We start from the raw sequence: 21743 nt of genomic DNA on the forward strand, positions 1-21743 counted from the left end.
ATATTTGATCTTTAAACAGAGTAAACAGAATTGCAAAGCAGGCAGCAGTAATATATTAGCCACAAAATGCAAGAAAGGTTTCAAAATAGGACCTATTGCAAAAAAGGAATATTCTCTCAGAAACAGACCTACTCCTTTCACTTTTCTATAGAGAAAGAGTAACTTGCAATCTATTTCAGCACTAAAACTATACTACAAATAGTACATGATATGTCTTGCAAACTTGTAAAAGTAATTTTATTCTGCATTAACCACTTATTACCACAAGAATGCATCTAGTAGCGACATTTTCAAAAGAAGACAAGTGAACACTGCCTGCAAAATTTGTGCAACACCTCTTTGTGTGATCAAACCCCTCGTTGTGGTGATGTGTTTATGCAAATACACTGACCTGGGCATCCTCTTCCATAACAAAGGCAACTGAAGGAGTTGGCTAGGGGAGGAAATCATCACAAAGTTTTCCCTTGGAGGTCCTCCCCTAACTTTGTGTCACAAGGGTTTGCTTCCAAATCATGGATTAGTTTACAGGAGTGGCTCCGAACTGCTCAGATCCCCCAGAGATTTGCTTGAGACTCTGCATCTGTTCTGGTCCTCAGTGTCCTGTCAGGCTTCAGCTTTCCCTGGGATGTGCATGAAGTAGCTCCATGGTATTGCTAGGTGAAATTTTTCATCCAAAACTTTTTTCTTTTAAAAATGCAGATTCAGTGACATCAAACATTTAGTGAATCCATTTTGGTTTCACTGAATTATTTGTGTTGAAAAAAACAACCATAGAAAACAAAGGAAAAGAAATGTGAAAAAAATGGAACTTTTCATTGCAACATTTTAGAACAAGAAGTTTTGATGTTTCAATTTGAAATGACTTTTTGTTTTGAAACACCTTTCCATTTTATTTAAAAAATGAAGCTCTTGAAATAAAAATGTTTTGTTCTACCAGGAGTATTTTTTTTCAAATTTTTTATTAATCAAAAAAAATTAAAAATAATTTTGGTTTGACGTGACACAATTGATTTTTAATTGCCAGAATACTGAAAAAAATTGGATATGCCAACAGCTCTTCTCCATAGTAATATGACCCCAGTCTGTGTTCCCTCTAAGCTGCATGGTTGTGTGGCCCACCAGGAGTAAATTAAGTGCTGTGCACTTGATTAGTAGAGCCGTGAACAGGGGTATGTGTTCAGGTGCCCATCCTCCCACTGCTCTGCATCCATGTTGTTCCTGCCCTCTGCGTTGGAGCCCCTGGCCAGCTGCTCCTGGGACCCTTCTGCTTCCTGTGCAGAGCGGGGGGAGAGTGGAGGTGCTGATGTCAGGGTTTCCCCTCCCCCCACCTCCTCCCTGCCCTTGTACCCCATAATCACAGAGCGGGGATGGGGAGATGGGTTCAGGAGCAGGAGAGCTCAGCTGCTGTTGTCTGAGCCTTCTGGTGAGTGCCACACATGGTCTCTCATTAGGGTTGCCAATTTTGGTTGGATGTATTCTTGGAGGTGTCATCACATGACATACTCTTTTATTTAAAATTAATCTTGAATTCCTGGAGACTCCAGGACAATCCTGGAGGGTTGGCAATCCTATCTCTCATAGACTTCCCAGGCAGCCAGCACACACATACGCTGTCTCTGCGTGTCATACACATTCAGAGACATGCACACACCAACACACACCCCGTTTCTCTCCTTCCTCCATGTCCAGGTACCCCATCTCTGCAGAGCGGGTGAGGGGAGACAGCACTCATGAGCAACAGAACTGCTGGCAGCTGCTGCTGTCTGAGTCTTCTGGTGAGTGCCTTAAAGAGACAACGCACGGTCTCTCACAGACTTCCCCATCAGCCAGCACACACACACACTGTCTGAGTGTGTGTGTGTGTGTGTGTGTGTGTATGTTTCTCTCTCTCTCACACACACAGTCTGTCTCTGTGTCTCTCACATACAGACACACACAAAGTCTTTGCCTCAGATACACACACATTCTGTCTCTTTCACACTCACCTCCCAACACATACTTGTGTTGTTGTTGTTACTTTTGGGTATTTCCTGCAATGAACATATATTCTCTGTAATTTTATTCTTTCAAAGTGCTGTTATTTGAGTGTTTGGACTGGTCCATGCATTTCATAATTTTATTTCTCTCTCGTGCTTAAATTTAATTCTTTGAGTAGTGAATTCTAAAATGCCTAACCTGTCCTGGCTTCAGTAGTTATCCCTATGGTAACTTAAATATAGACATAGATATAGATAGATATAGATAATATCTAGGTTTTTTGTTTCTACTGGTGGCGCACATCCACACATTACCTCGATAATTTGGTGCACATAACAAAATTCATTCTGTACATGGATAAAAAAAAAAATAGAGGGAACATTGGCCCCAGTCTATATTAACTTTTCCACTTAACCTCCAAAGGCCTTGAAGGGAGAAAATGGTGATGTCTCCTCCTCTCCAACACACCTATGTCCACCCCTTCTCTTTGAATAGATCCTGGATTTATGGAGTCCAGTCAGGCAGTCTATGTAAATGAGAACCCACCATCTAAAGAGCCTTCTCCTCTCTTTCCATAAGGCAGGCATTTAATTCTATTCCACATTGATCATATGCTTTTACAAAATATGGAGTAAACCTAAGAGGAATATCTCTCTCTCTCTCTCTCTCACACACACACACTCACACACACACTTTTTTTTCTGTAAAGCATAGCCATTTAAAGACAAGATGATGAAGAAGATATTCAAAAGGAGTGGACTTTCTACATGTTCATAGAGGTTTTCATGTCCATTCGTAGATATTTTCAGAGAGACTTAGGGTAGTGTATATGAGAGGAAAATATGCTGCCTATAATAAAAAATGTAATTTTTTACAATAAGGAGACAAATTGATCACCAGTAGAGTGGCTTTTTGCTGTTACTCAAAGATAGAAAGAAAGTATAGCCAAGCACTCCCATTTGTTTTCCACAATCCTTCTGGTTAATTCTGTGAATTCAGTGAAATGACAGAAATGTTTATTACTTATCTGCTGAACAAGCTGAAAATGAATCAACTAACTGACAAAATAGAGCATTTTCTAGTTTGCAGAGGACACTTACCGATCAACTGCAGTTCCATCTGATTTATTTCAGATCACACACTGAGGAATAGCAGGTATCTAGGAGAAAATAAAAGTTTTTATGTTAGTTTTTGTTACTGTACTGGTTGGGAAAAGGTAAAAGTCTGTCTGAACCTCAGCTTGGATCTTGACTAGATCAAATTTATGCTTAAAACCTCTATTCTACAATGTGATGTGTATGAATGGCTTCCTGCACCAACACAGAGCTCCATTAGGGCTCTGTGCAAGCATCACATAGCAGAAGGTCTCTGGGGTCTGCCTGACCACATCACCTTACAGGATCAAGGTTTAAATTACATTAAAATACTTGATAGATTATTTTGTGCAATTAACCTGTTAAGAAGCATTTGCAGATTAGAACGCGTGACAATTTTATACATCTCCATAAGATGTTGTAAGATTAAATTAAATTTATGAGAGAAAAAGATATAGCTGAGATTCATTTATTAACTCAACGAAGTATTGAGGACTTTCAAGTATTGTAAAATAACCGTAATTACTATACTGAGTCAGAAGCAAAGGTGGAAGAAAAAGCAAAAACAAATGATGTGAACAAATCTGACAATGGAATTTCTAAGAAGTTCAGATTCGGCTCAAGTACATTGGCTCAGATGTGGTATTGGTGATTATACTTACTTGTAGCAGCTGAGCATCTAGTCCAAAGTCTTTTTTCCCCCCTTGTCTGGAACTTAGCTTTTCTTATTTTTGAAGTGGAAATTGCAGTTGCTAGGTTTGCGACACTGATTGTAGTCATCACTTGAAGGGCATCTCTGGATTCCATCTAAAAGAAAGACCTTTCTGAAACATCCATAATTTCTTTCAAAGTAAACAACTTTTCTCTTCACAATGTGATCTTTTATGTTTCCTCAGTCACTCTTTTCCTGATGGAACTAGCTGGCTTTAAGCTATTACATTTTACTAAGTTCAGAGTTGGCATCAGCATTTAGAATAACTGAAAAGGTAAACATATAAGTAGAATTTGACAATAATGCTTTGCTTTCAGGAATATACTTCTAAAGGGAAAAAAGTCAACTTGAATATTATTTCAATAGTGAATCTATTAAAAAATAAAAGTAACAAAACATCTCAGTACTGAAACTCACGGCTTCATTTCTACAAATCTCAATACGCATGCTAGTATTGACTTCAACATGGGGCATATTTTCCACTTCTTCTACTATATATGGTTCATTGTGGTGCTTTCTGTTTTTTTGGTCCCTAATTCACTGGATTTCAAAGACAATGGAAAGACTCCTATTGGCTTCGGTGCAGTTTGCATCAGGCTCTTATGACTCGGTGATACTATCACGTATGCATTTCTAGCAGAGTAGCCCAAGATGCATCCATTCAATAGCTATGAAGCAATACATAATTGTTATAGAAAATAAGCTTCTAAACAGACTGAAAGGTGTATGCTTGTCTATGGGAATGAAGACACAAATGACAATGAACTGAGGTCCTGATCAAGCCTATCCCGTTCAGGACAGCACTTAATCAAGTGTTTAAGTTTCACTGAGCTCCATAAGACTTAAGCACATGCTTAAGTGCTGTCCTGAGATGCTTCCCTTTACAGGGACTTACATAAACAATGAAAAATGCTATGCAAGGCATGTATTGGCTCTTCATGCAGCTGGAAGGGACATAAACAGTAGTGCTGAAACAATTTTTATAGTGAGGATGCTGAAGGTGGAAGCTATGTATTTGGGTTGTTATTACAACTTCAGTCAAGCAGGTATGGCAGCAGATGCAGCAGGACTAGTTCCAGCACCTATGGATATAAAGATATTTTAGGGTTATTAGACAGTCTTTTAGAAAGCTGTGACATGGTAGAGCAAGATTTGGAGCAGACTAAGTATCTAACACTCAATACCTTTAAAAAGCACTGCAGAGAAATTTAAACATCAATTTGATCAAATTAATTCATTAGTAAAAGAACTCAAGGGAGATTATTGAGCTGACAAGGAACATATTAGACTGAAGAGCTACAATTATAAAAGTTAATGTCGTCTTCAAATTGATAAGAAGCATTAATGGCAATAGGAAAAGATAATCATTTGGCATTGAGGCTACATTTATTAAAATTGTGCGTAGTACTCCTATTTATTCCATTATGATATTTTCACAGGGTAACAGGTCCCTCTGGATAGACTAGGCCCAGTGTCCCTGGGCACCGCATTTCAAGAAAGATGTGGAGAAATTGGAGAGGGTCCAGAGAAGAGCAACAAGAATGATTAAAGGTCTTGAGAACATGACCTATGAAGGAAGGCTGAAGGAATTGGGTTTGTTTAGTTTGGAAAAGAGAAGACTGAGAGGGGACATGATAGCAGTTTTCAGGTGTCTAAAAGGGTGTCATCAGGAGGAGGGAGAAAACTTGTTCACCTTAGCCTCCAATGATAGAACAAGAAGCAATGGGCTTAAACTGCAGCAAGGGAGATTTAGGTTGGACATTAGGAAAAAGTTCCTAACTGTCAGGGTAGTTAAACACTGGAATAGATTGCCTAGGGAAGTTGTGGAATCTCCATCTCTGGAGATATTTAAGAGTAGGTTAGATAAATGTCTATTAGGGATGGTCTAGACAGTATTTGGTCCTGCCATGAGGGCAGGGGATTGGACTCGATGACCTCTCGAGGTCCCTTCCAGTCCTAGAGTCTATGAGTCTATGAGTCCCTGGACCAGAGCAGGTAAGTCCAATCTGGCCAATTAAAGAAGTCTGGGCTACACCTGAGCCTATAAAAGGCTGCTAGTAGGCAGAAAGATGTGAGGATTGAGTGAGATGGGCTGTGCCTGGAAAAGGAAAGCCACGGTGGAGTGGAGCTAACTCCTATGGTGGGTCACCTGGAGCAAGGGGCCAGATGCTCAGGGAGACAGTTCTAAGGCTGCCACCCCAGAGAGAGAAAGCAGTGCTAGTCAGAACTAAGACATGGCCAGTGACACCTAAGAGGGGTGAAGGTGAGCCTGAAAGTAAGGACTAAGTTAAAAGATTGTCCTTTTGTTTGTGTACTTGCTTATATTAAAAAATATACATTTCCAGGCAAGAGACTCGGTGCAGCAGCATATATTTTTGAGGTGAGGGAAAGCCCTGGCCAATGACAGATATATTTCTATCTCTCACTGAAGAAAAATAAACAGTCCTCTCAGTATTTAAAATGGAGAGGATATGAATAATTAATTGCCACTAAGACTGGGTAGATTTTTTTGTTGAGGTTTTGGAATTTGTTTTTATTCTGCATTGGATCAACATCATTTTTTTTAATGAAATAATGAGAAAGAGACTGACATTCTTGAATACCAATAGCCCAGTGGTTAGGGAAATCATATCTGACATGAGAAACCTGGGTTTAAGTCTCTGCTCTCAATAAGGCAAAGCAGGGGTTTGACATCCCAGGTGAGTGCCCTAGCCACTGGGTTATTGTTTATTACCTTTTTTTAAACAGATAACTTTCCATGCAAAGTTTTGGTTTCAACAAATTGGCATTTTCTGATGAAAAACATTTTCTCAGAAACTTACCAACTGACTCTGATTGCTGCTAGTGTTTTGCTTCATGTGATGTCTAAGCCACAACAGAAGCGAATTCATGATTAGGGTGTTGAGCAATCTAAAGTTAGATGTATTCTACAACTGTAGAATCAGAGTGTTGAAGATTACTACTAACATATACCCCTATGGAAAAGATCATGTATCTCGGTTTTTGATTTTGTCCGCCACAAGTTACTACTACTTAAAGGGGCTCCCTCTCTGTGATGTTGTATGGAACCTCGGGGTCACTTTTGTATATTATGAATACCAATATTGTAAAATTGCAATGAGTTGTGCCAGATATGCCATCTAAGGTATCCGCAAAAATGTTATAATTTGCCAAGTATGATAATCTTGTTTATATGTTTTTATCACCCTTGTATTGTACGTTATAGATATGTAGGGTATATCTGTATTTCCAAATTTGTGCTGTGCATCTGGATGGCACCCCCAAACAGATTGGCATTGGCACTGCCTAGCCTGGGCAAGGGGCTACACCTTGTGACTCAGCAAGGCAGGAAGGGACATGCCTATGGGCAGAACTCTAAGGTTTCCAGGCCATGTGAGGGGCAGCTTGCGTTGGAAGAAAGGAAATACAAGTTGCATGGCAAAAGGACTAAAAAGGGCAACTCCATCATCTCCATTTTGTCTTCATTCCTGCTTCTTACCTCTAGAGTAACTTTTCTACAAATGAAGCTCTGAACAAAGGACTGAATGACTCATCCAAGCTGTGGCGTGTTCCAGAGGAACTTTCAAGCCAGCAATCTCACCAATACTGCTAAGAACTCAATACATTGACTCTAAGCCTTTGTATGTATGTGACTGTTTTACCATTTAATAGCTCTCTTCTTGTTCTTAGTTTTTCCTTATAATAAGCCTTTAGTTTTGGACACTAAAGGACTGGCTGGCAGCATGGTATTTTGGGTAAGATTCAACCTAATTTTGACCTGGCAATGTGGCTGGCCCTTTGGGGTCAGAAGAACATTTTGCATAGTGAGCAGTTTTAAAATAATTTCTCACTGTACTGAACCTAGGTGCTGACTGGAGGCCAGATAACTGGAATGCACTAAGGGGGCTGTGTGATTTCTTTTCTTCTTCTTTTTTTTCCTTCTTGATAACTAGTGTGGGGATCAGAAACACAGTTTGTGACTGATTGGGGAGTTTAACTTCAGTGTTACCCACAAGTCTTGGGAGCATCTGCTCTCCTTTTTGCAGCCTTCCCTGACCTTTGCATTTCCAGTGAGGCCTACCCCAGGCCACACTCTTGTAACTGGAGAGGGAAGAGTGGCATCCCTGATACTTAGCCCAGCAGCTGAGGCGTAAGTTCTTGGGTGGGTAGCTCAGGCTTGCAGCACAGTTCTTTTGCCATACACTGAGTCCTCTGCTGTGCTCTTGGTGGTGGAGTCATCAGTGCAGTGGATTTTGAAATTAACATCCCACTAAGATATAGGGAGCAGTTCAAATCTCTCAGATCAATTAATTCAGACTATCTGCAAATTCAGGCAGATTACATAGACTATGCTAAATCCATGTTTTCAAGCTTTCCTTTTTAACCAGGAGTGCTAGAAAGCTGAGATTCTGTTGCAATCACATAACTCCAGGAGCTGGATCCCTAGGCACGGGTCTATAGTGCCTATATTTTTATCTGACTCTGATCTGGAATCTTTCATCTGGTCATTGTTCAGACTCTGAGATATAGCACTTCCTGGATTTCTTAAACAACAAGCATCTTGATGCCATATGACATGACTAGTTGCAACTCACATTCTGCATCATTTGACTCTAGCTGTACTATTCCCATAAGCGTATGTAACATCAATATATCAAACTAACCCTTAAAACAATAGCATATCAGTAAATAAAACAGTTGCTTCAAACACTGATATTTTTTCAGTTAAAATTACATTAAATTTAGTAAAACTGTGACAGATTCCCCTGGGGATATGAGAAGTGGTTCAAAAATACATTTTGGTAAGTGTTACATGAACTGGCAGTAGCATCAACAGGATTTTGTGGAGGGGTGGATCGGGAGGGGATAAATTCCCTATGTAGACATGGCTTTTTTTAGCTGAGTTGGCTTTGCAGAAGTAAAAAGTAATCAGTTCTTATTTTTGTTACTAAAGTCACCAGGATCTGATTGATTACACGTAGGGAACATAAGGCATTTGTACATAGTTGCTCTTAAAAGTGGGACAGTACTTTTAAGAAGCAAATATCATGTCGTCAGGCAAATGTCCCTAATGTAATAAAAACTAAGTAAAGAAAAAAATACCAGGTACCAGAAAAAGGTACATCTCTAGATTCATCATGCTAAGTTACCTAAATATGTACAGCTAACAACTTCCTCTGATATATCCAGAGTAAAGGTTTACAAATGATTCAGTGTATAAAACAAACCAAAAAAGTCACCATATTTACACTTTGATCATTTTATGACCCATTTTCTTGGTATAATTAGCTATGTTGTTATGGTATGTATTGTGTTCCTCCCTTTAATTTATTCTTAGTGTAACTTATTAGAAATCTTGATCATAAAAGAGGAATCTGCCCAAGGCTGTAGATGTTTTATTCCTGCATATTGAACTTTCTGTTTTAGGCTTTTTATCTAGTTATTGTTTCTTATAATTCTTGGGATTTTTTGTTTTTGTGTTTGCTCTTTTCCTCTAACATTCCTTTTTCCCTTCACTCAAATCCACGACTTTAAAGAACAAAACAAATTTGAGCTCTTTTCTATTACAGTAGAACTTCAGAGTTATGAATACCTTGCAAATGAAGAAAAATGCTGCTTTCCCTTTATTTTTTTAGCAGTTTAGCACATTTAACACAGTATTGCACTGTATTTGTTTTTGTTTTTTGGGTCTCTGCTGCTGCCTGATTGTGTACTTCACGGCCGGCTCTACACTTTTCGCCGCCCCAAACAGCACACCAAATTGCCGCCGCCGCGGTGGGAGCTGTCCATGTGCCCTTAGGGCAGCATGCACATTTCCACGGCTGTGGCAATTCGGCAGCAGCTTCTATGTTTAGCTGAAGCTGCTGCAGACAGCTAAACATAGAAGCTGCTGCCGAATTGCCGCCGCCACAGAAACGTGCGTGCTGCCCTAAGGGCACATGGACTGCCCCCGCTGTCCGTGGCGGCAATTTGGTGCGCTGCTTGGGGGCAAAACAACAGGGAATGCCACCCCTTGCAGATTGCCGCCCCAAGCACCAGCTTGGAATGCTGGTGCCTGCAGCCAGCCCTGGTGTACTTCCAGCTCCAAATGAGGTGTGTGGTTAACTGGTCAGTTCATAACTCTGAGGTCCTACTGTATTGCAAATAGATTACAGGAAAAAACAGCATTCCAAGTCTACATTTGCACAATAAATATCGGACAGAATATTAGAAATGCTCATGTTTTCTTCATCTACAGTCTTAATTTTCATATATTCTTTTGTATCTTTTCAAGATATATTGTCATAAAACTTCCTGCGTTTACTTTAGACTTTGGAGTCTCAGTTTTCTTAATAATGCATGAGTAGTTTTCACACTCAGGACAAATGCATGGATGATGTTGTTACTAAAGTATAAATACTGTTGGACTACATCTTATAGTCTTTATTCAGGCAAAGCTCACCTTTTAGTCAATGGAAGCTTTACTTGTGAGCTTCAGGATGAAAAGGGCTTGTATGCATATGCCTACCCAGCAATAAAATACTCATGGCTGGCCTGTGTCATATGATGTGGGCTTGCAGGGCTCAGGCTGAGGGGCTATAAAATAGCTGTTTAGATGTTTGGGCTTGGGCTGGAGCCCAGGCTCTAGGACCCTCCCCTCCCATCTACAAACATTATTTTAGCCTACGGGATGTAGCTACACCCCATGCCCAAGTGCAAGGGCAATTCATCTCTCCAAGCCTCCTGTAATTCACCTTAGCTTCAGTGGCACATATTTTACATATGTTGGAAAAAAACTTGAAACTTTCTTAAAAAACATGAACTTTGAAAACTGTTCTTTTGTATCTGCACATAGAAGTATTTCCTTGTTATTCAAAAAATGGAATATCAAATTTTTTTTTAAAGTGTGGGGATGGAAACGTTACCACCTTAGGATGAAATGTAAACCATACACCTGGAGCTGGGCTATCCCTATTCTGAAAAATTACTGGCATCCATTATAATCATGTGGCTTTGGAACAATAAATGGGGAGCCCACAGGTATTATACCTTCTGGTCTCACATCTTTATTTAGATACTAACATGTGGAGAACTAAAAGAATTCTTTTGCTGACTCTACCTCAAAGAATACTTTCACAACATGGACGACATCAACCACAACTACCACATCCTCACTGACCATCATAAGAAAGAATCATCTGACTAGACACTCACAGTGGATGAAACCTCATACTCGATCATGACATTGCTTGCTTCAGGAAAAAGACCAAACATGAAATCCTTAAACATTACATCCACACTGAGAGGACAGCTGTACAGTCCCTGAATGGAGGTGCCATCATAGTTCTCAGCCATGATGACTACATCAATGAGGCCAACTGACAAGCTCTCCAACACAACTTACTGTAAAGTACTCAAAGAAGATCCCACACTACAATTCACTCAGGAGATTAAAGATATCAGCAAATCCTTCCCCAAACTACTTCAGGAGAAACTCTATAACCTCATCCCCACAAGCCCAATCAAAGGACCTTCTACATGTTTCCCAAGATACACAAACAAGGGAAGCCAGGCAGACCTATCATATCTGGCCATGGCATTCTTACTGAAGAATATCAGGACTCATAGAAACTACCCTCAAACCACTCAACATACAAAGAGCTGGTTTCCTCCAGCACACAAATGACTTGCTCCAGAAACTTGGTAACATTAGCAATCTCCCTCAGAACCATGTCCTTTCCACCATAGATGTCACCACCTGATATACCAACATCCCTCACAATAACAGCATTGCTACCTGCCTCAGATAACTACAAGACAACTGGACAGCATTCAGATGTCCACCCCAAACTCATGGCCAAACTCATCCATTTCATCCTCACCCATAGCAATTTTACATTCAACAACACACACTTTGTCCAACCCTCAGGAGCAGTCATGGGTACTAGGATGGCTCCCTAATCTGCTCCTCTTTATGGGCCACCTTGAGGAAGAATTTCTTGACAGATGCCTCATGAAACCAATGATGTTTCTGATATACATCAATGGTATTTTTCCTCTGGACAGATTACCTAAACACCCTCACAGAGTTCCACCACAAATTCAAACACCAACACCCATCGACAAAATCTCTCTAGAACTTCCCACACCAGCATCAACTTTCTGGATATCACAATCAGCTTCAACAATGGAACCTTACTAGACAACTGTATATGAAAAACCCACAAATCATGACACTTGCATTCACAGATCCAGTAAACACCTGAAACACACCAAGAAATCTGTACCCTACAGCTAAGCAGTCAGATGCCACAGAATATGCTCTGAGGAAAAAATCCGGGATACACAGTTTAACACACTTAAAACTGCCTTCACCAAACAAGGACATTCCACCAGAGAAGTAGACTGGAACAGAGAATGGGCCACCCAAATACAACAACCTACTTCAATGTGGAAGAAAAAAACCCTCCAACTGCACACTTCTAAATGTCACTTACCTCATATAGGTTCCAGTGTAGTATGGTATCATTAAACAATGCAACCCAAGCTTGATGAGGACCACCTTGTGAAAGAAATCTTTCCAATTCCTCCCCCCTTTTTGCCTTCAGTCCCCCCAACCTCACAAGCTCATCATCATCAGAAGCATTGTTATGATGATCAATACCCCACACAACACATCTTTCAAGTTCCATGAGCCCTACACATGCCTATCAGAACATATGGTATACTTCATCCAGTGCACAAAATGCCCCAGTAACAACTACATGGGTGACACTACATGCTCAAATGAACTCACACAGAAAAATGAAAAAAAAAACACAAAAAATCACCTGTGGGTGAACACTTCACAAAGCATATACTCCAAATCTGACCCCTCAGTCTTCATCCTCAGAGAAGGAAGAGGGACAAGGGAAAAGCCTCTTTGCAAGCAGGCTGGCTAACTTAGTGAGGGAGGCTTTAAATTAGGTTCACCGAGGGAAGGAGACCAAAGCCCTGAGGTTAGTGAGGAAATGGATATCAGGAGGAAGCACAAGCAGGAGAACGCAAGAGGTGAGGACTCCTGCCTCATATTGAGAAAGCAGGATGATCAGCGAGTTATCTTAAGTGCCTATACACAAATACAAGAAGCCTGGAAAACAAGCAGGAAGAACTGGAAGTCTTGAAACAATCAAGGAATTATGATGTGGTTGGAATAACAGAGAGTTGGTGGGATAACTCACATGACTGGAGTACTGTCATGGATGGATATAAACTGTTCAGGAAGGACAGGCAGAGCAGAAAAGATGAGGAGTTGCACTGTATGTAAGAGAGCAGGATGACTGCTCAGAGCTCCAGTACGAAACTGCTGAAAAACCTGAGTCTCTGGATTCAGTTTAGAAGTGTGAGCAACAAGGGTGATGTCGTGGTGGAAGTCTGCTATAGACCACCAAACCAGGCGGATGAGGTGGATGAGGCTTTCTTCAGGCAACTAACAGAAGTTACTAGATCACAGGCCCTGATATCTGCTGGGAGAGCAATACAGCAGTGCACAGACAATCCAGGAAGTTTTTGGAAAGCGTAGGGGACAATTTCCTGGTCAAGTGCTGGAGGAACCAACTAAGGGCAGAGCTCTTCTTGACCTGCTGCTCACAAACAGGGAAGAATTAGTAGGGGAAGCAAAAGTGGATGGGAACCTGGGAGGCAGTGACCATGAGATGGTTGAGTTCAAGATCCTGACACATGGAAGAAAGGAGAGCAGCAGATACAGAGGGACCTAGACAAATTAGAGGATTGAGCCAAAAGAAATCTGATGAGGTTCAGCAAGGACAAGTGCAAAGTCCTGCACTTAGGACGGAAGAATCCCATGCACTGCTATAGACTAGGGACCGAGTGGCTAGGCAGCCGTTCTGTGGAAAAGGACTTAGGTGTTAGAGTGGACGAGAAGCTGGATATGAGTCAACAGTGTGCCCTTGTTGCCAAGAAGGCTAACGATATTTTGGGATGTATAAGTAGGAGCATTGCCAGCAGATCGAGGGATATGATCATTCCCCTCTATTCGGAACTGATGAGACATCTGGAGTACTGTGTCCAGTTTTGGGTCTTACACTACAAGAAGGATGTGGAAAAATTGGAAAGAATCCAATGGAGGGCAAAAAAAAAGATTACGGGGCTGCAGTAAATGATTTATGAGAAGAGGCTGAGGGAACTGGGATTATTTAATCTGCAGAAGAGAAGAATGATGGGGGATTTGATAACTTTTTTCAACTACTTAAAAGGGTGTTCCAAAGAGGATGGATCTAGACTGTTCTCAGTGGTACCAGATGACAGAACAAGGAGTAATGGTCTCAAGTTGCAGTGGGGAAGTTTTAGGTTGGATATTAGGAAAAACTTTTTCACTAAGAGCGTGGTGAAGTACTGGAATGGGTTACCCAGGGAGGTGGTGGAATCTCCTTCCTTAGAGGTTTTTAAGGTCAGGCTTGACAAAGCCCTGGCTGGGATGATTTAGATGGGGATTGGTCCTGCTATGAGCAGGGGGTTGGACTAGATGACCTCCTGAGGTCCCTTCTAACCCTGATATTCTATGATTCTATGAAAGGAAACCTGCACAACACTGTCAAAAGACAAGCCTGGGATCTTAAATTCATAACATTGCTAGAAACTAAAATTTGTGGATTTAATAAAGACATTGGATTTATGGATTATTACAACAATCTCTAACCAACTGCTCTTTTTTGTCCTATGACTGCAGAGGTGTTAACTGATCTCTTCACCTCGAATGGTCTCTTATAGTATATATGAACTACATATGCTAAACAATCTGTTCCTTCTTGTATTTAGATGTGACATTCTGGGTAGGTCTACACTGCAAAAAAAACATCCTTGGCTGGCTCATGTCAGCTGACTTGAGTTTGGTGGGCTCCAGCTATGGGACTATACAATTGCAGTGTAGACTTTCAGGCTTGGGCTGGAGCCTGGGACCCCATAAGGCAGGAGGGTCTCAGAGACTGAACCCAAAATTCTACATTGCAATTTTATAGCCCTGCAGTCCGAATCCCATGAGCCCGAGTCCCATGAGCCCTGCAGTCCGAGTCCCATGAGCCCATGGGACAGACTTGGGTGTTTTATTGCAGTGAAGACATACCCTCAGCGTAACTTTCACAGACCTGAAGATGAGCTCTATGCAAGCTTGAAAGCTTGTCTCTTTCATCAACAGTAATTGGTCCAGTAAAAGATATTACCTTACCCATCTTGTCTCTTTAATATTCTGGGGCTAACATGATTACAACAATTCTGCAAACATCTTTATCTGTATGCATAACCTAGATATATTGAGTGAGTTAGGATAAGAATAACAATATTTTCCCATTAAGAGAACAAGATTTTTCTGACTTACTGCTGCTGAATGCACAAGTATATCCAACATATGTGATTCTGAACATACTTTCAGCATTCTAAACATCAATTAATTTCAGTGGAATAGAAATTTAAATTGATAGACTTGGAGTTGTAAAGAGATTTTTGTTTTTTTGTTTTTTGTGTTTTTTGGCTTAAACATTAATTGGAAACTAAACTAAATGCTAATTTGGTTTTTTTTGGTCTAATATAAAATATTATAGGGTTAATTTTTAATTTGCCAGTGCAAGTGAAACTGTCACAGGATGGCTGGCTCATTAACTGAGGTATGACATGCTCCCCTGTTGAAGAACATGTCCTCTAGTTCATCTTTTTAAATGGGTGAGGCTATGCCTGGCGCTATAATGGATCAGAGAGCAGCTCAGTGAATCAGACCTGGCCGAGAGAGGGCTAGGAAGCTTCCAGAAGCAGGACTTCCAGATTGCCTGGGCAGGGAAATGGGAACTGTTTTTCTTAACAAACAGTTTTGTTTGTGTGTTTGTTTAAATTTGGACAGTAATCTTGCCTCAAAGGTGGTGGGTCTGGCACCGAGTCCTTGACAAGCTGGAGAGAATCCCTGGCTTGTTACAGAAACACTGTACTTTGTTGTATGGCATACACTTTGTTGCATTAAGGTACATCTATACTGGAACTGGAGGTGTAATTATTAGCTTAGGTAGATTTACATGTCAAGGTTCCTTCCCCACTCTGAACTTTAGGGTACAGATGTGGGGACCTGCATGGACACTTCTAAGCTTAATTACTACCTTAGATCTGGTATCGCAGCCACCATCCAGAATTTCAGTGTCTGGATCACTCCCTGTCCCCCCAAAACTTTCCCCTTCCTGGGTAGCCTTGAGGGACTTCAATTCCCTGGTGAACACAGATCCAAACCCCTTGGATCTTAAAACAAGGAGAAATTAACCATCCCCTCTTCTTTCCCCCCACCAATCCCTGGTGAGTCCAGATCCAATCCCCTTGGATCTAAAAACAAGGAAAAATCAATCAGGTATTAAGAAAAAAAGGCTTTTAATGAAAGAAAGAAAAAAAGAAAGAAAGGTAAAAATCATCTCTGTAAAATCAGGATGGAAAATACTTTACAGGGTAATCAGATTCATATAGCCCAGAGAAACCCCCTCCAGCTTTAGGTTCAAAGTTACAGTAAACAGAGGTAAAATCGTCTCAGCAAAAAGGAACATTTACAAGTTGAGAAAACAAAAGTAAGACTAACATGCCTTACCTGGCTGTTACTTACAAGTTTGAAACATGAGAGACTGGTTTAGAAAAATTTGGAGAGCCTGGATTGATGTCTGGTCCTCTTAATCCCAGACATCAAAACAAAAAGCACAAACAAAAGTCTTCCCCCCACCAAGATCTGAAAGTATCTTGTCCCCTTATCGGTCCTCTAGTCAGGTGTCAGCCAGGTTTATTGAGCTTCTTAACCCTTTAGAGGTAAAAGAGTCATTAACCCTTAACTATCTGTTTGTGGCATACATGTACTAGCTTTGTTTGACCTTAGTGCCTAAAAATAGGCTGCAGCTGAGGCTAGCTGCTTGAGTTGGTATTTAGGATCTTGGATGGGATTGTACTCAAGTGGCTAGCCCGAGCCACTTTCCATCCTCTGTGGAAGATTGCTATTCTTGACAGGTATCAGTGGTAGCCATGTTAGCCTGTATCAGCAAATAAACCAAGGAGTTCTTGTGGCACCTTAGAAAGACTAACAAATTTATTTGGGCATAAGCTTTCATGGACTAGAACCCAGCTCATCAGATGAAAGCTTATGCCCAAATAAATCTGTTAGTTTCTAAGTTTTTTTAATTGCTATTCTTAGTGGGCAAGCTTAATCAGAGCTTGCATGTGTATGTCTACCCAAATGGAGAATTATACCTCCCAAGTTCAGTGTAAAAGTACTCAAAATGAGTATCATTTGAACTGGAGCTATTAATATAATTACTGTATTTGAGAATGTGATACAAGTAAAGCAACACAGGCTCTCTAATCCTATCCCTCACCTCCTCCACACACACTATTGTATGTGGAGAGAGGGGTCATGTCTTGGAAAAATGTTCACCAATCAACTACCTCTTTTCCTATGGGCTAATCTGTATGTAACCATGGGAGGTCAGGCCTGAAAAAATGGCAACTAAAGAACACTCTGAATTATACAGTACATTAGAAATAAATAGAGGTTTACTCATTCTCTGACTTCAAGTTCAGCCCCAAGAGAGTGAGATACTACAACAGTAAAAGTAATTTTTAACATCTCATCTAATATCACTTCTAGTTAGGACACTACCACTGGGTTCAAAACCCAGAGCTCTTCTGCTTCTCACAGCATATTTTCTAGAAAGCAGTGAGACAGACCATGTTTGCCAGGGTATTGGGCAATATAATTGGCACTGCCAGAAATCACTTTTTTGCCTCTACTTTCTTGAATTTTCAAATGTGTCTCTATGAATGATTTTTCTTTTAGAGCCAGAATGCTCCTTTTCTGGCCTGACTTTTATTTGCACCTCTAATAACATCAGAGAAGCATTACAGAGACTGTGTAAGTATTAGAGGCAATCTAGATTAATGAATACCTAATGACTGGTGTGAATACCAACATAAACTCTTTTATTTAATTAAATAATGTTTTTGCAGTAGTTGTACTTAAAAACATTCCCATATTGCCTTAGATAACTAGATATCAGTCCTGTGGTAACTGCACCATTCCCTAGACTAAGAAAAGAGGATGATTGGGAACATTACAAATGCTGAGATAATGTTACTCGGTTGTCAAAGGCAATCAACATGATTTTAAGTTCAATTACTGTGCATTCTATATTTTTTTGCTAGTCTATGATTTATGAAGAGAAAGGCTGTGAGTGGCAGAAATGTCTTCATGGTTTTGTTTCCTTAAGTCCTATCCTAACAACCAGTGTATTCTGGCTTTTTTCTAGTTTTGGAATCATCAGTTACAGATGGTTGACACTGTGGCCTGGTCTATGCACAGAATTTGTAACAGTATAACTATGTTGGTTAGTGGAGTGATTTTTTTTTAACTGATATAATTAAACCAGTACAATCTCTTATGTGGAAGCAGTTGTATTAGCATAAAGGTGCTTAAACTGATATAGCTTATTACCCTTCTCATATGGGAATAGTGATAGTGGTATAAGGCAGTATACCATAATACTATTACAACTTTATACCAGTCTAATTGTGTTCACACCAGGGGTTGTATTGCTTAATTGCGCTGCATAGTTAAAGCAAAAAAATTCTGAGTATGCAGAAAAGCCCTGAGTCCACCCTCCTTGCCAGTATAGAATTGTTGATTCTATGTGATTTATAAAAACAAAAAGGAGTCTGGTGACATCTTAAAGACTAACAGATTTATTTGGGCATAAGCTTTCATGGGTAAAAAACCTCAATTCTTCAGATGCAAGATTTATAAAGGAGTCCAAAACAAAAGAGCTTTCACCATCTCACTGGGGGGCTATTACACAACCTAATACATCTCAAGGGTTAGGATTGCACTATTATGTATAGAGAGAACTACAAGTCTTATATGGGTGTAGAGAGGCAAGGTGGGTGAAGTAATATCTTTTATTGGCCCAACTTCTGTTGATGACAGAGACAAGATTTCGAGCTTACACAGAGCTCTTCTTCAGGTCTGGGAAATATACTCAGCCTCACAGTCAAATACAAGATGGAACAAACCCATTCAGGGTGAAGAGGCCCGTTTATACTTCTCCAGGCATAGTGGAAAAGGAAGGGAGAAATGCAAAAGACAGCTTGGGTGAGAGGGGGGTTTGGTAGTAGGTTATAGATTGTTGTAATAAGCCATATATTCAGTGTCTCTTTTCAGTCCAGGATTTTTAGTGTTTAGCAAAGTTATATAGATGCTATAAGAATATGTGAAACACATGCATTTTCCATGTATGTATAGAATTTTTCATCTTTAGTTGGTAGATAATCATATTGTTTTGGTTAATAAACATTCTTAGGTGGAAAAAAAATAAGCATATTTTTTTTTATATGTAATACACACTCTTGGGAGTCATTGAACATCTTCCTCTCTGGTCTTACTCTACATCCCCTGCTTGGGTGGACACTTCATTTGAATGAACTGGAGAAAGAATAATCTCAAATACAGGTAAGGCAAATATTTGAAAGCATTTCCAGAAGTGGTCCCTAGGTGAAGATAACTCACAGGATGAGTTGTATAAGTTTCACAAATGAATTTACTTATCTGTTTCTTACTGAAAACTGCTTTCTCTGACCTTTACTCTGCAATGTATAGGACAGAAATAAGGTTCCTCTGGGCAAATATAGTTAGCTGAATATTCTTGCAGCTTTCTTCTTCACCAATGAATTGTTCTAATTTTCAGCTCAGAGTGACTCAGACCTTCAATATATTCTTATTTCTAGTTGCTATGGAATTAATGGGTAAAAAAAGCTAGTTATAGCCCACTATGTTACTAGCTATTAGAAATTCCATGCTAAATGTCTTATATAAAATAGTTTGCAACAACTTTAACATTATTAACCTTGTTACATTATGAAGGGCAAATAGAAGCCTTTGGCACATAATACATTACATACGCACATGCAAGAGACAATTTTTCAGTATAAGTAAGTACTCCCTTGATAATGAGTATGTTAATAGAGGCAGAGACCTGGGGGATCCAGAGGAGAGAAAGAGAGGAAAAACAAAGAAAAGAGGGAGAAGGGCACAACTATGCAGCACTCAAAGTAGGGTCACATAGAAAGATAACCACTTCACACATTCAACACCCACTGCAAAGCTCAGGAGCAAGTGAAAGTGAGAATCCCAAATCAGCTCATGTTTTCAGGCATTATTCATGTAGGTTAAAATGAAGCACCACAGAGAAGCCAGGCTGTTAAACTGTGATTGTGCTTTTAAATTTCAGATATTTTTAAAGGTTAAAATCTACAGGAATAGATGCCATTTTCAGAGATCCATCCCATCCATAACATTAACACTCTGACTCCTCTTTGATTTCAGCTTTTCTCACAGTCCTTAGATTAGTGCTTGTGAAATATTGACTCCAGGGACTCACAAGATCGCTCTTGAGTCATCATTACATCAATGGTACCATCCAATACATTTACCAAATCCCAATGGCACCTGAACCACATACAGAGGAAGACCCAGTGGACAAAGCACAGTACTTCAGTAGAGGGATAGGCAGATTAGATTAGAATAGAAAAAAAACAAAAAACATACCTTTCCCGTCGCATAACTCACTGGCTGCTAACATTACTCATGGGAGCGGTTGCAATGCATGGATTCTAGAAGCACAAAGCTGGACTTTTATTCTATTGTAACATTTTTACTATCAAGTTTCATTAGCTTTTAAAAAATGTACTCTGTATATTTTTAGACTTTCATCCCATTCAATAATAACCTAGCAATGAAAAATCTGTATTTCACATTCTTTCTTTAGATTCTTAATCTATTGAGAATGAGTTCATTCTAGTGATGTAAAAATCAAAAGGCTAAAGGGGAAAATTAAAGGATAAAAAGAAACATAATTAAATATGATTATAAGTACAAAAGAAAAACTAAGGAACAATCCCACAGATATTTTAATTTCATTCTTGGATTCCAGCTAAGCAGATTTCTTATTTGTACAGCTTCAAACCTAACTGTGTTCCCTGAGCTTATGCTAGGAAATAATGTATCAATGAACCAGGGAGTGGGCAGGACGGTATGCACTACTCCTATCTGTGCTGTACTTGTTCAATGAATAAATACTGAGCTTCAGTCTGCATGGTTGTCAGTCTGGCATGTTTCACAGCCATTAGAATTTTAAACTAAAGAAGTTTTTAAGCAATCACATAGCTGAGTACAAAAATGGGATATAATTGAACTTATTAGCAAGCAGCATCTTGGGTTCTTTTCCCTCCAAACCATTCCAAGATTCTCATCCAATCAAATCAAATCATAGTCAAGACAAAGGACTTTCATTGAGGGTAATGTTTGTCTAGCGCCTCAGCTGATGTAAACTGAGATAGCTCTATTGGTGTAAATTTACACCAGTTGATTACTAGGCCCATTACTTTTGTTACATTCTCAGTGGTTTCCGACCACCAACTTCTAAGCTCATTAAACCTGTCTTTAGCCCATTCTCATTAGGGAGAATACTATTAATTTTCAAAAAGCTGCTTGCTTTATTCTTATCCTGTTGTCTGTATAGCAAGAGAATCCATTGTCTGCTCTCCTATTGGCCCTGAGGCATTCACATGCATGCCTATAGATGGTGTGTTGTTGAACATAAGGTAGTGGCTGAATGGTGTTTGTATTAAAAAGTAAATTGAAAATGTACTTTTATTAAGCAAAGGTTTTTTTCATTAAAAGCAATTTTATGGAAAAAATTCCTTGCATATTTTAAAGATTATTAAAATTATTGTACTGAACATGCACATCAGGGAGCACAAAACTTTTGCTTCTACAAGTAGGCCTAAGCATTAATAGAAGTCATCAGTTAGAAGAAGACCAAAACATGCAGTATTTACAACTAGAGCTGAGTGAAATTGTTTTTCAGCAAAAAATGCAGATTCAGCACATTGAAACAAGAGTCTACAATCCCTCCCAGTTT

The 21743-nt window shown here is 39.7% G+C and overlaps 1 protein-coding gene across 1 annotated transcript in view; it reads right to left on the bottom strand.

Moving 5' to 3' along the window:
- Positions 1–3054: 3054 nt before the first annotated feature.
- The window catches only part of CCDC102B (coiled-coil domain containing 102B), a 354221-nt gene continuing 335532 nt past the window's right edge, over positions 3055–21743 (bottom strand). Inside the window, 2 exon segments of the mRNA XM_030552669.1 lie at positions 3055–3136; positions 3734–3878. Of these exon segments, the coding sequence (XP_030408529.1) occupies positions 3102–3136; positions 3734–3878 (180 nt within the window). The 3' untranslated portion in view covers positions 3055–3101.

The sequence above is a fragment of the Gopherus evgoodei genome, chromosome 2 (assembly GCF_007399415.2).
Source record: "Gopherus evgoodei ecotype Sinaloan lineage chromosome 2, rGopEvg1_v1.p, whole genome shotgun sequence".
Taxonomy (NCBI): Eukaryota; Metazoa; Chordata; order Testudines; family Testudinidae; genus Gopherus; species Gopherus evgoodei.